We start from the raw sequence: 14,850 nt of genomic DNA, 5'->3' as shown, positions 1-14,850 counted from the left end.
TCAGGAAGACAAACATTATCGGACACCATTCGACCACCAAATATCAAGTTGTTTCGAATATTGGATTTACTGCTCTGTGTAGTTAAATTGGTATTGTTGATATGTGTTTTGCGAATTTCAATCCGACCACTTTATCCACAAACTTTTTCAAATTGGTGGCTTAAATGGTTTGATTTAATTATGACTGACCGAATCTTTTGTAACATGCTGCTATTAGGTAAAGCATGATCAGTTATTTTCTAGAAATGATGCAATCACAGTGCTTTTCCTTGAAAATTCATGGGCAACCCGAAGCATTTTTATTAGCGTAATATTTTGATGTCCATTAAAACTAGTATATACTAGTTTCTGCCTTCGTTATTAGACTCCATATATTTGTAGGTTTTTTTGTTAATCTCACTTATCACTATTTTTCTGATGGTTTTTTGGTCAATTCAAAAATTCCATTCTATAGTAGGAATTTTATTTTCCAACGGGCATTTACACTCATTTCTTACTACTAGGGGGGGGTCCAAAATTAACTTTTTTTAGATTTTTTGTAGTTTAACCACTTTTTCTTAATTAATTTTTTATGCTGATTTCGAATTTCACAATTTTTTTACTTCATTATCAATATTTAGCCTTCTACTTCAATTTTTTAAAAAAGTGATTTTTTTCACAAAAGAATTTACTGTTAAATTAAATGAAATCATTATTATTTTCAAATATAAGCGATGTAAAACACATAGTAAATTTTTTTTCATTTTATTAATAAAATATGTAATCATTATGCCTATTTATAAATAACACAAAAAATTAGACATTGCACATCATTAAGATAGTCTAATATTAATAATAATTTGTTTCGATCTCTATTGAAAGTGCAAAATAACTTTGTGGAAGTCATCGTAGGTGATTGTGGATTGCTGTGATGACTTTCCAAGTAGAACCTTCAAATTAGTAGCATATTCTTCTATAGACATAAGACGGCGCTTTTTTGTATTTTTATCAAAAATCATGATTTTAAATAGAGTTGATTTCCGCGGCAATGACCTACTTGTATCTCTAAAATAAATTACTTCATTCTTCAATCGTTTTTGGCATTTTATCAGATCTTTCTCTTTTTCAATATATTCACTTACATCTGATCCACAAGTAAATGGGCCGCCTTGTAGTTTTAAACAAGTTAAAATAGAATTTCTCCTGGACGCCTGATGTAAAGCTTGTTGTTCTTTTTTAGTTAAGCCGCTTTGTCTCAGCTGAATCTGTCGCTGGTTCCAACTATATTCTATACTTTCAATTTTTCTAACAATAGGACCCATTTTCCGAAATAGCTCTAAATTACTTGAATCTTCATTTCTTAAATTATTTGAATATTTAAGAACATTACCACGTGAAACTGTTGAAAGTGACGGTTTTTTTCGAAGTCGATTGCTATGAGTTCCACACTGACGCTCAAGTTCAATATTATTTGTAATTGCTTTATCAACTCCAACGACTTGATTAAAAACGTAATACTCATCAGGTAACCGTTCATTGTTTCTTTCTCCAAACCCATAATGCTTTCCTCTTTGGTGTTGAAGAACTATAGCTAAACTTTTCCGAACTATATTTGCTAGAATAATGCAATCATCAAAGTTCTTTGATGAGTATTTTCGAACTACATCAACAACTTCTAAGCCATAATCTTCTTTAATGAGATTTTCAAATAGTCTCTTTGATACTCCTTGAACACATGGCTCTTTAAATTCAAAGAATTGTTGATTTATGACATCATTAGATAAGCTTGAATGCATCTTGCTAAAGAATATTTGCAGTTTAGAATGCGTGGCTTTACCTTTAGTTTTACAGAAAAATGGTGAAATGACTTGCATTCCAAAAGCTGCTACCACGACTAAAGTAACTATAATGTAATCAAAATTCATAGAATCTCGGACTAAACAAGCAAGTTTATTTGTAATATATTCATGTTGGTCCAAAAACTCCTTAAAGTCATCCCAGTGAAAGCAAACTATAGAAGAACATTTCGAAAGACATTCAAATCGAACATCTTTAAATTCAAAAAGAAAAATATCTTTGTTTTTACGCTGCATAAAAGTTTTAAATTCTTTATAATAATTCCATGGTTTTTGAATAAAACTCGGACCAAACAAGTTTAGTACCCATGAGAGAAAGGTTAAGGACAACGTTTCCGTACTTTTGTTAATAGATATATCTAACAGAAAGCCTTTAAAAAGGTTATCCATATTCATTTCATTTTCAATTTGATTTAGAACTTTTTCAATAGCTCTGTCAAAACCTAAAGCTGTATGTGAAGTGCAAAACAGTTGACCAGCAGGAATTTCTCTATTGAGTATATCAGCTGTGACTTTAGATATTCCTATATTATGAACAGTACTGTCAGTCATATGAACGTCTACCTTCTGGTATAGTTCTTCTGAGGTGTATTTTGAGGCTTCCTGTAACATTTCGAATGTTGTTTTTATTCCATCTGCAATATTTGCTGTAGTTTCTGAAGCAATTGCTAATGTAGGCAAAGGAAAATAATATTCTCGGTTAATATGTAAACCAGAAGGTGCAAAGGTCCCAACATGTTTTCGAGTGGTAGAGTCAGTTGCGTGAGTTATTATATCGCCACTATTTTTAGCTTGAACAACTCTGTCTGCAATCAAGCCAAGAGAATACGCGTGCATCTGTTTTAGTTTTTTACGAATGGCACTGCGTTGGGAGTGTGTTAGAACATGGCCTACTGTAATTATACGGCCTGATTTGTTGCATTTTCCGGAAAAAATTAAGAGGCCAGTTTTTTTACGGCTAACGTTTATTTGAGTAGGTACAAACGGCGGGGCGGAGCGGATCAGCGGGGCGGAGCGGATCAGCGGGGCGGATCATTTAAACGGTACAAACGGCGGGGCGGATCATTTAAACGTTACTAAAGCGAGTTATATTTCATTAAAAAAACGATTCAGATATAGTTTAAATTCACTAACGATATAATATTTAGAAGGAATTTGCATATTACAATTTTATTAAACGACAAAAAAAGTATATAAGTTTATAATATTTTATAAATTTTATGAACTCAAAAAACAACGTGATCCGCCAATTTGTATCAAGTGATCCGCCAATTTATATCAAGTGATCCGCCTAATATTATAATTGTTTGAATCGAACTCCTTTAATTTTAACGATTGTTTTACAAAAAAACAAGGTGATCCGCCAACTTATTTCAAGTGATCCGCCAATTTATATCAAGTGATCCGCCTAATATTATAATTGTTTGAATCAAACTCCTTCAATTTTAACGATTGTTTTACAAAAAAACAAGGTGATCCGCCAACTTATATCAAGTGATCCGCCAATTTATATCAAGTGATCCGCCTAATATTTTGATTATTTGAATCAAACTCCTTCAATTATAACGATTGTTTTACAAAAAAACAAGGTGATCCGCCAACTTATATCAAGTGATCCGCCTAATATTTTGATTATTTGAATCAAACTCCTTCAATTTTAACGATTGTTTTACAAAAAAACAAGGTGATCCGCCAACTTGTATCAAGTGATCCGCCAATTTATATCAAGTGATCCGCCTAATATTTTGATTATTTGAATCAAACTCCTTCAATTTTAACGATTGTTTTACAAAAAAACAAGGTGATCCGCCAACTTATATCAAGTGATCCGCCTAATATTTTGATTATTTGAATCAAACTCCTTCAATTTTAATGATTGTTTTACAAAAAAACAAGGTGATCCGCCAATTTATATCAAGTGATCCGCCTAATATTTTGATTATTTGAATCAAACTCCTTTAATTTTAACGATTGTTTTACAAAAAGACAAGGTGATCCGCCAAATTATATCAAGAGATCCGCCAAACTTTATGAAGTGATACGCCTAATATTTTGATTGCTTAAGTCTAACTCTGTAAGCTTTAATGATAGTTCTACCAAAAAACAAAGTGATCCGCCAATTTATATTAAGTGATTCGCCTAATATTTTGATTGCTTAAATGAAATTCTGTAAAGTTTAATGATTGTTCTACAAAAAAAAAACGTGATCCGCCGATTTATATCAGGTGATCCGCCTACTGTTGTCATCGGCCAGAGTGAATGTTTATTGCTTAAAAACAAAATCTTACTTGAAATTCTTTTATTCAACTGCTTATTAAACTGCTTATTCATCAAAATACTCTTCTTATCACAAAATTCTTTTTCTTTTTAAAAATCCTCTTTAAATCTCTTAAAAATTCTTTTCTCTTAAAATCCTCTTTAAATCTCTTCTAACAAAAACTCCAACTTCCTAGATTCTTTCTTTTTTTTGAGCTTTTATAGTTTTTGCTTGTTTTCCAGTTGCGATATCTTTTCATTTATTTATATGGCAGGTTGCAGAGTCTTCATGTTTACGTCTTTTCTCGGTTGTTGTTTTTTAACTTAATTCTTTTTGCTTTATCATTTATTGATGTGAAGAGTGGACGAGTCATCTTGTATGTGTCTTTTCTGATCGTTGTTTTTAACTTTTCTTATTATCGCTTTATCATTTACGAGTCTTCGCGTTTACATCTTTTCTCAGTTGTATTTAACTTTTCTTCTAACGCTTTATCACTTATTTATGTGAAGAGTTGGTGAAACTCTGTAAAGTTTAATGATTGTTCTACAAAAAAAAACGTGATCCGCCGATTTATATCAGGTAATCCGCCTACTGTTGTCATCGGCCAGAGTGAATGTTTATTGCTTAAAAACAAAATGTTACTTGACAGTGTAAAAAAAACTCAAAGCAAAGTTTGGAATGAAAAAGAGAGGGGACTACACAACATGAATTTTAATTAAATATATTATTAAAAGATTTTATTTAAAGTAGGTTTTATTTAGTAGTAAACTTACGTAAAACTTTTAAAAGAAAAACAAAAACCATTATCAAAATGCAAGATATATTTACCATGAGGAACTAAAACTGCAAGGTTGTGGTTACCGATGTAATGGATAACAACAAGATCTGTCCGACTCAGGTCACAGTACACAAACTTCTGGAAATCATTTGAAATTCCTGTTGGTATAACTGTGGCAAAATGGATCTTTGTGTAAAGTGGCAAAGCCCGAGGAATTTTACTGGAACCATTTTGCTTCCACCTATACCCATCTGCCCACCAATCGTCTAAAAAATAATAATAATAATAATAATATATATTTATATATACACACACATATACATTGCATATACAATAAACAACCACAATATTTACATGCAACATCACTTGGTAACAAATAAGGAGAATTTAAACTTTTGTGTGAACTAAAAAGAGCATGATTTAACAACTCATCAATTGTATAGTTAGTAGGTTCCACAGTATAAAATAAAAATAGATATCGCAGGCAAAAAGGTGGAAATTGCTGGAATTATTGAAATTGCTTTATACATGGAGAACAACTTCACATCATATAAATTAAGTGACAGTAATCAGGACAACCAAAATTGTTGAGTAAAAAGAGCAAAAATATAAGCAAACAAACAAAGTTCAAAACATGCAGAGGTAATAATAAAAAATACAGCTGAGAACAAACCAAGTTTATACCAAGGTACAAATTCCTTATAAACAAAACAGAAAATTTATGGAACATATTCAGGGTGTTAGCTAGCCTAATCATTAGCCAAATGGCACCGAGTATACTGTAGAATTCCCAATGGGTTTAAAGTTTCCAAAATTCAATACCTCTTTTTTTTTTTTAGTAGTAGTAGTGGTAGTGGTAGTGGTAGTAGTATAGTAGTAGTAGTAATCTTAGTTGGCCTCATTTTACAATTTGCCTAGCTCTGGCGCTACAAATTTTGCCCTCATGTTACAATATTTTGCCTGCGTAACAATATTAAGTTACACAGAATGTTCTCATCTTACGAATCTGCCCTTATGTCACAAAATGTGCATAGCATGAGGGCAAAAACTGCACTCATGTTAAGCTACATAGTAACATCAGGGCATTTGTCATAAAAGTTATTTATTTTAAGATAAACGATTAAGCAAGCAAATAGTCAATTTAAACATGGCAAAGTTTGATGTATTAGTGGAATGATTAAGATTGATATAGTAATAAATTTAGATTGATAATATAGTTAGAACGATAACATATTAATAAGTAATATTTATGTTGAACATATATGTAATAATATCTAAAATAAATTGAATAATGATATTGACAATATATTAATTAAGATTGATAATAAAGTTAACTAATACCTTAATCTAACTTTATTATCAGCAATAAACATAAATTTATTGCTACCTAGGTAGTAATTAATCTGCGTTTATTGTTAAACCAACAATGTTATTGAACTTTTTGTTGACTAATCATACTAATTAATAATACCTTTGAGGTCCTCATTGATGTAAGTTCTATGTTTTTTTGGTACTATAACTAATAGAGATTTACAGAGATAAAGAATAGAATCAGGAGTAATAAAGTAGCAAGCATGTTAAAGAGATACAACCTTAGCAGATGGTTAAGATCAGAAGTAAGATTTGATCCTAGAAGTCAAAGGGTAGATGACTCATTCAGTACATTACTGTTCATAAATATAGGAAGATCTAGATTTTTGCGATAAGGATTCCCCGAAAAAAATTTAGTCTTATCTGCGTTAGAGATAATTCTCTATCAAAAAAAGAAAAAATATTATAATTTCATTTTGATTGCAAAATTATAAGTTTAATTTTATAAAAAAGTTTTGAAAAGTTATAACTTTGAAAATATGTCTCACCCATTTTAGGGCTAGAAGTTTGGGTTACATGAGGGCTTCGAACCGGGATTATAGATATATTTCTGTTTATCATAAAATATATTCCTGGCTAACACCCCAACATTGCCACAAGTCAACAAATGTAAACAGTTTCAAGAACAAATTAGACAAATATTTAGCATTAAAAAAATTAACTTAATGAGTTTTAATAGTAATAAAAATTTTTAATACTAATAAAAAGTATAAAAAATTTAAACAAAAATTACTTTTGGTCTTAAGTCTTCTAAGAAGTTTTTGTTTAAATTTTTTATTCTTTTTATTAATATATACCTATATTATCAAAAGTGAGTTGTCAAAGTGAGTTTCTAATTCACTCGCTGTTAACACATAGCTATGTGTTAACAGCGAGTGAATTAGAAACTCACTTTATATACTACTACTAAATCATATTTTATATACTACTGCTAAATTATATATACTACTAATAAACTATAATTATAATTATAATAATAATACACATTTTATATACTACTACTAAATTATAATAATATTTTTAATAATATAGCAGTTACTATATTGTTATAATTTATGATTGTTTTTAGGCAAGTACAATGAAAGCACATTGGTGCTCACATTTTAAAATCATAACACAGATACTTTTAAACAGCATGTATAAAAAAGGTCATTTAAAAACCTGCAGATTATTTTCTATAGCATGTCTTACACTGACATAATATAAAATAGACACAAGCATGTAAGTTTGTTATGGAGCCATTTTACAATAATAAATAAATCTTCAAATAAATTATAATAGGAAAGACAATTTTTAGCTTCAAAAAAATGTTGCATATTAAATGACATCTTGAAAATATTCAATATAATATTAAATGACATTTAGAAGTCCTTACATATTTATTAATAAGATATCTTGCTTTACTATAGCATAGCCTTAAGTAAAGGATAAACTATGCCTAAGTAGTGTTAGATTTTACTTTAAACATATTAAAAGAAACAAAGCTATATACAGTCTTGTAGACTACATGTAGGCTACAGTCTACATTGTAGATTACAGGTATAACTTCTTTAAAGTCTAACTTTACTTTAGGCATCGTAATTGATTTTTACTAGTATAATCCAAAAACTATGCTATTTACGGCGCTACTGCAGTTTCTCCCCCCCCCCTTTTTTATTTTTGATTATGATAGAGAATTTTATGCTGATTCAAAAAAATATAAAAACATGGACCTAAAAATCAACGGAAAGTGCTCTATTTCGAAGTCAAAGTTGAAAAAAATCCCACTAAAAACCCTAATATTCGCCATTTTGAAAATACTAAGTTAATGATCTTTTAGCTGACAAAAGCAATAAATTTATAGCATGGTTTTTACGTTAAAAAATTCGTTAAAGTATGTTTATCTTGCGCAATTTTTTGTGGGAATGAAAATAGCCGTTTTTTGATTTATTAGAGAATAAACTATATTGCAAGTAATGTACTTTTGTAATGAATTTTAAAAAAGAATTCAGCAGTTTTTTTTCCTAAAATAAGAGCTTTTGAAACTTAGTTCATAGTTGTTTTATCACATGTAAAGTTTAGAAAATGTCACCTTTAAACCGTTTTTTTCAATAAAAAAAACCAGTGTACAATACAATAATAATTATTCATCAATTTTTCTACATTCCCACATTCTACGTTCAACTTTTATTTGAAATCTTCCATTAATTTCATTTTGTTTATTACACTTTGGTTATAACACTTTAAAATAGTAATACGAAGGCTGATGGAAACCAGGTCTTTTTATTGCGCAATGTAACGGTAATTAACTTTCGTTAAAAATGAAAGCGTTTTGAAAAAAAATGGCGAATATTAGGGTTTTTAGTGGGATTTTTTTCAACTTTGACTTCGAAATAGAGCACTTTCCGTTGATTTTCAGGTCCATGTTTTTATATTTTTCTGAATCAGCATAAAATTCTCTATCATAATCAAAAATAAAAAAAGGGGGGGGAGAAACTGCAGTAGCGCCGCTATTTACTACATTATACTATTTTAGTATATAAATATATTTTAAAAATACAAATACTATACAAGTGCACTGAAATATTGCTGCCTAACCTTTTTCATGATTCACTTGTATGACATAAACTTCGCCTGCCTTAGGATTGTTGAGTGTAGTTGTTCTATCTTCATTATTGCTCTTGGCGATAAGATTTGCAATAACCTCTATTTTAAGGTGCTTTATGCTACCTATCAAAACAGGCACAGCCATTTACTAAAAAGTCATCATAAAAAAATTTAGCAACATGTTTGTTCAGGTTGAATTCGTTAGCAGAAATTTAACTATTAAAAGTGCCGTGTCACTTGAATGATCCGCTCCGCTGATCCGCCCCGCCCCGCCCCGCCGTTTGTACCTACTCCGTTTATTTTATTAGAATGGTCGAGGAAAACTTAAGATTATCATCATGTAATTACATTATGCTATACAATATTTTTCGCTAACTGATTCCCTGTTTCAGTATATTCGGATAACATATGAAATACTGAAATAGGCTTTCAAATAGCTATGTGTCAAAATGCTACTAAATTAAACTTACATTTTGCAAAGACTACTTACAACTCTTATGAGGAAATAAAAACAAAGGTTTGTAATTTTATATGTATTAAGGATTTGAGAAAAAATCTTATTAGCACTAGCTATCAGTTCTTTGTCTTTTTTTAAACTCTTTTACTTGATCTTTTCTTAAAGAATCTGTAGTTTCTTTTTGTAAATTATTATAAAAAATATTAATGACAATTCGAGATCCATATTTAATTCCCCATTCTTGGTGTTTCTCGCATGTAAAATCAACACTGCTATAATAAATCTTAAAAATTTGTTCTGCAAAACTTTTAATTGATAAAGAATAACTGCAATGTTTGATTAGAATAGGAGAAATAATATCTAGAATACTAAAAAGATGACAAATAAAATCAGACAAGGATTGACTTGGACATATAAGTCCACCTCTGGATAATATTTTCAGATATTCGCTATTAAGAACATCTTGGTCTGTAGAAACCATTTTTTGACCACATGATAGACATTTAAATCTTTTTTTCAATTTTTTAGCAATGTAGCCTGCTATAGTAACAGCAACTTCCATGCTATCTTCAGAAAGCTGACACTCTAATATCTCTGAAGAAAACAATGCAATATCTTGCATAATGTTTTCTAAAGTAGAGTATATAAGCAAATCATCAATAAGAGATGCAGTTGCACGTAATGTTGTGATAAGAGCATGAGAAGTTTGTTTGGTTAAAGTAAGATATTCACATGTTGACCAAATTTCAATCCAATTTGCAATTTCTCTATAAAATGTGGGTTTTTTATCTCCTTTTACAGCAGCATTGCCGAGCTGATTGGATGTATTAAACATCTGCTTTGAATTAAGTGTGATAAATAACTTGTGAAACAATGACAAAAATTGTGCTGCATCATTTCTTTCAGGAAAATAACTTAGTATCGCAGCTGTAGTTGTTTCATCAAGAATCGCTAATGCAAGGTTAACATCTTGTTTATTGTTTCCAGGATGAGTGACCTGATAATTGATTTTCCTCGCTTTTTTCAAGTTTCCATTTAATAATTGGTCTTTTTCATAAACTTTATGAAATAAATCCCAAGTAATAAAACCAGCTGGAACTTCAACTTTGTCTCTGAAGAAATCGAACGAAAAAGAAGGAAAAACAAATTTTTTTCCATTCAACAAGTTATTCCTAACATTTTTTATTAAATGGATTATATCATATAATATATATGTTTTTAAAACTCCATTATAAGCTGGATGATAAATAAATAGTTTTCCATCTCCAGTATAAGATTTATGTAACTCTGAAAATGCATTAACGTTGGTAGAATGATTATCTGTAACAATAGCTCTTACTTTAAAACCTGATTGGTGCAATGAGGTAATGCACTCATCAATTTCTTTTTTCAACCATGGTCCTGTTGTGCAAACTTCAGGTGATGATCTCACAACATAAGGAATAGCTTTTTGAAGCCCTACAATCATAAAAACAACAACACTTTTATAAAGATTACTTTCTGAATCTTCACCAATATATTTCCCACTTTGATATTGGGCTGCTTTCTGCAGATACATTTCATCCACAAGAAGCACACAATCACTTGATACACAATCTTTTTGTAACAAAACTGTTATAGCTTTATACGCATTTATATCACCACTTTGGATTTTTCTAAGTAAACTAAAAGATGGTAAAGGTAGTTGTTCTAACAATAACTTATAAGACTGTGCTGAAGTGTGACGTAAAATTAGTGCATAGCGTATAATGGATGCAGAATATGGAGGTCTGCCTTAAGGAGAATAGTATCTAATTTCATTTAACTCTGTCAAAATTGAATTCATATCATTGGCTTTATTTCTAATATAGACAGGAAAATTTTCTAACATACTACAGTTTGTTAATTTGCAATTATGACCACTACGAAACCATTCAGGTAAAGAAATATGATAGCCTTAATATGACAATGAAACATAAAGATCTTTATTTACAGTTATTGACTCAAAAACAATTGGTATGCCTGATTTTTCATCAAAACATAGTTTATAATAAACAACACTATCATGCATTTTTTTAAATGTAAAGCCTGGTGGAGAATGTTGTTCTGTTAAAGAATCAAGATTAATTATTTTATCAACACTTTGAAAATCTTCAAACTCATCTTTTCCTAAATATCTCAAAGTTGGTTTTTTTCGGGGCAACTTTGGAACCCTTAGAGTTGATGATCCACTTATTTCATCAGTTTGAATAGTTGGAACTGGAAGAAGATTCCATTTTAAGGTGCATCTTTTTCCATAATTAATAAATTTGTCATCAAAATGATTAACACAAATAGCTGAATATTTTGGTGGAACCCAATCTTTTCTATTAACAAAGTATATCCATCGTTTTCGCAAATCAGATTCTTCAGGAAAATGAAATGTTGACTTTTTTGGACCATTAGAGTAACCAGTTTTACAGTTTGTAACAACACATTTATTAACCATTTTATTACTAAAACGAATCAAAAAAGTGTAACAGTTATTTTTAAATATAAAGTTCACTTACATTTATTATTGGAATTATCTCCACTTAAACAACATCGCATAAAAAAGCAGTTCGACTATATACAGTAATAATAATAGACGTCTGTGTGTCTATTTCATTATTCCACTCTCTAATGGAATATAATGAAACAGGCAATCAGTCAGAATACATTCACATATTAATCAGTTCAGAATACATTACATATTAAATGACTATAAAAGCATAAACCGATGCATGCAAACAAATATTTATATAGTAATTGTTAAAATATTATAATTCAATATTTTATTCAACACCTTTGTATAATATTCACTGGTAAATATATTGTTATTGTTGTTGTTGTTAATAAAACCTTTCATACATAGTTTAAAATTTAAAATAAGCCGTAAAAAAACTGGCCTCTTAATTTTTTCCGGAAAATGCAACAAATCAGGCCGTGTAATTACAGTAGGCCATGGTTAGAATCAATAAATGTGTTCTCAATAGCTTCACAATTATTTTTATCGTACTTTGATGTACGGTCAGTTTCATCTGGAATTTTCCATTTTGTTTTAAAAATTCGATTGCCGATTACTTTCAGTGCAACTTGCATTTCCCTCATCGAGAATCCTTCTCCATCTAACTCTGCACATGCATGGTAGATATCACTTAAGACTAAGTTTTTTGATTGTCGCACATTAGGTGGAACATAAGTATTGTGAGAACTATCTTCAAACATTAATTTTGATTTTGATCTCGTCATGTATGGCTGTTTTGGTTCACTTACATCAACAAACATCACTCTCTTTTTTTTAATTGGTTCAGTGTCTTTTTCAAAGAACTGATATTCATTTTTTGTTAATTCATTTTCAAGAAATTCATCTTCATCTTCAAATTCACTTAACTCACTATCATCATTATCAACGTACATTGTCTGATAAACTGCTGTTTCATTTCTAATCTTTTTCTCCATTTTTCTTTTTTCATTAACAACTTTTTGATGGAAAGTTTTATCAACATTTTGACAAGTAAAATTTCTGTTACCACGCATGTTTTCTAGATACGAGTAGTCTTCAGCATTCATTGAAATACCGAAAAACTTCTCTAGCTTTTCACGACGTTCTGGATTAAAGCAGAAAACGTCAAAAAGTTTTTTAAGGGATTTGTTCATAGAAATACATCTACTTAAAAAACTATCACCTTGCTTGTTTTTGTCAACACCTTTTAAGTAGCGATATTCATTGATTTCACATTGCAGACGTTTTAAAATGGCCTGATATGATATTGTGTAGATATTACGCTCTGTCCAATGACTTTCTACTAACTTTGCAACTCTTCGACAAGCACTTTCAAAAGATACTTTATTGTTGACTTCGTTAAAGACAAGTGCAAGAACATCTCTGAGTAAAGGCAACTTTGTATGATAAAATTTATCAACTACAGGGAGACTTTCTAAAGGAGTTTGTTTATTTTGATTTAAAACTAGTTTGTTATTACGTCTTGTTACAATTTTTTTCATTTTAATTGATATCTAAATTTAGCTAACAATAATAAGCTATTTTTTAAGTATATAAAAGTTTTACGTTTTAACAAAAAAGTTTTATTACATTTTTTTTTAAGACGCAACTATTATTCATTTTAATTCAAATTTATCCAATCAAAATTTAAATTGCATAAATTTTAAAATAAAGTTGCGTAACTTTATACGCAAAAAAACCGCTGCAAAGAATTTTCTTTTATATGTTTTTTTTTTTTTTTATGTATCTTTAAAAATGTTTAAATAGAAGTAGAAGGCCAACCACAAAAAAATAGAAAAAACTGAATTTTTTTTAAAACTTTTCTACAAAAATTAATTAAGAATAACTGGTTAAACAAAATATATAGAATTTTGGACCCCCCCTATTACTACAGCTTCAGCAACGAGAATTTGGCAAATACTAACATCAAAATATATCTTCAAACTTTAATTTGTTTGTTTAATTTGATTGTCGTTTTAATTTGGGCTTTAAAAAGTTCACACACCTTTAAAAAAACTTTCTGTGCTTACTGCAATTGACTTTAAACATTTTTTAAACTTTTTTTTGTTAATCAATAAATTTAATTATTCTAACCACTTTTTTTCTTCTGAATAGTCAAAACAATGATTAAGGAATAAAACTGCAGTGTTTTAATTCTGAGCTTAGTTAAGTCAGAATTCTTGTTTCTTTAACATGCGTGAATGTGTTCAAAACTACCCTAACCTGGTGCAGCTTTGAACTTTCTCTGGTAAATAGAAATAACTAGAGATTAAATTATTTTGTTTTTCAAACAGAGCGTTGATTTATTTTTAAATTTTCTCTGGCAAATGGAAATAACTAGAGATTAAATTATTTTGTTTTTCAAACAGAGCGTTGATTTATTTTTAAACTTCATTAAGCTTAATTTCTAATAGTAAAAATCAGTAATTTTTTCTATACTATCTAATCTTATAATCACTCAAAAGTGTTGATCAAACAAAAGTTATACAAAGCTATTTAAGCTGTAAATAGAAGCAAATTTTAAAAAAAAAAAAATTGCAAAACTTACTTAAATCTAAACTTCTAACTTACTAAATCTTAAACTTGAAAAAAGCACGATTTTAGCAGTAAATGGAAATAGATTAAGTTTGAGTTTCTATTGGTAACAAAATAATAAACAAGGATTATGTAAAAATATTAAAGCACCCACCGAACTACTATACGATGCCATACTAAACAATCCACTAACACATACACATTTTGTGTTAGTGCATTGTTTAGTATGGTATTGTATTATAGAACATTTAAAATACAACGTAATAAAGAATATATATATATACACACACACATTCACAAGCAACAAAATCTGAACTTTCAAAAATAAACTGTGTAAAAAATAAAAATGATCAAAAGTTAAAATAGCTCAACGTGGGTTAAAGTATTATTCGTTTTATTTTGTCTTTCGAGAATTTAAATCTTATTTTGGAAATTTCATGTTTTTAAATTCCTAATGACGTTTTAAATTCCTAATGACGTTTTAAATTCCTAATGACGTTTTAAATTCCTAATGACGTTTTGCTTTGC

The 14,850-nt window shown here is 29.3% G+C and overlaps 3 protein-coding genes across 3 annotated transcripts; all 3 read right to left on the bottom strand.

The window, feature by feature from the left end:
- Nucleotides 1-4,024: 4,024 nt before the first annotated feature.
- On the bottom strand, nucleotides 4,025-9,104 carry LOC149878693 (uncharacterized). Its single transcript, XM_090071992.1, has 3 exons — nucleotides 8,819-9,104; nucleotides 4,921-5,136; nucleotides 4,025-4,715 (listed from the first exon to the last, which is right to left on the bottom strand). The coding sequence occupies exons 1-3, from the start codon at nucleotides 8,970-8,972 to the stop codon at nucleotides 4,690-4,692; spliced, it is 396 nt and encodes a 131-aa protein (XP_089928118.1). The 5' UTR covers nucleotides 8,973-9,104; the 3' UTR covers nucleotides 4,025-4,689.
- A 241-nt stretch (nucleotides 9,105-9,345) lies between these two features.
- On the bottom strand, nucleotides 9,346-10,803 carry LOC149878692 (uncharacterized). Its single transcript, XM_090071990.1, has 2 exons — nucleotides 10,624-10,803; nucleotides 9,346-10,396 (listed from the first exon to the last, which is right to left on the bottom strand). The coding sequence occupies exons 1-2, from the start codon at nucleotides 10,659-10,661 to the stop codon at nucleotides 9,394-9,396; spliced, it is 1,041 nt and encodes a 346-aa protein (XP_089928116.1). The 5' UTR covers nucleotides 10,662-10,803; the 3' UTR covers nucleotides 9,346-9,393.
- On the bottom strand, nucleotides 10,776-11,751 carry LOC149878691 (THAP domain-containing protein 1-like). The gene has a single exon (XM_090071991.1). It carries the CDS (start codon nucleotides 11,749-11,751, stop codon nucleotides 11,221-11,223), a length of 531 nt encoding a protein of 176 aa, XP_089928117.1. The 3' UTR covers nucleotides 10,776-11,220.
- Nucleotides 11,752-14,850: the final 3,099 nt, after the last annotated feature.

Source organism: Hydra viridissima, unplaced genomic scaffold (genome assembly GCF_058129835.1).
Source record: "Hydra viridissima isolate aposymbiotic clone 2 unplaced genomic scaffold, HvirCarnegie_v1 scaffold_14, whole genome shotgun sequence".
In the NCBI taxonomy this organism is placed as follows: domain Eukaryota; kingdom Metazoa; phylum Cnidaria; class Hydrozoa; order Anthoathecata; family Hydridae; genus Hydra; species Hydra viridissima.
Note: the sequence above shows the minus strand (reverse complement) of the source record. Positions and strands in the feature narration are given on the sequence as shown.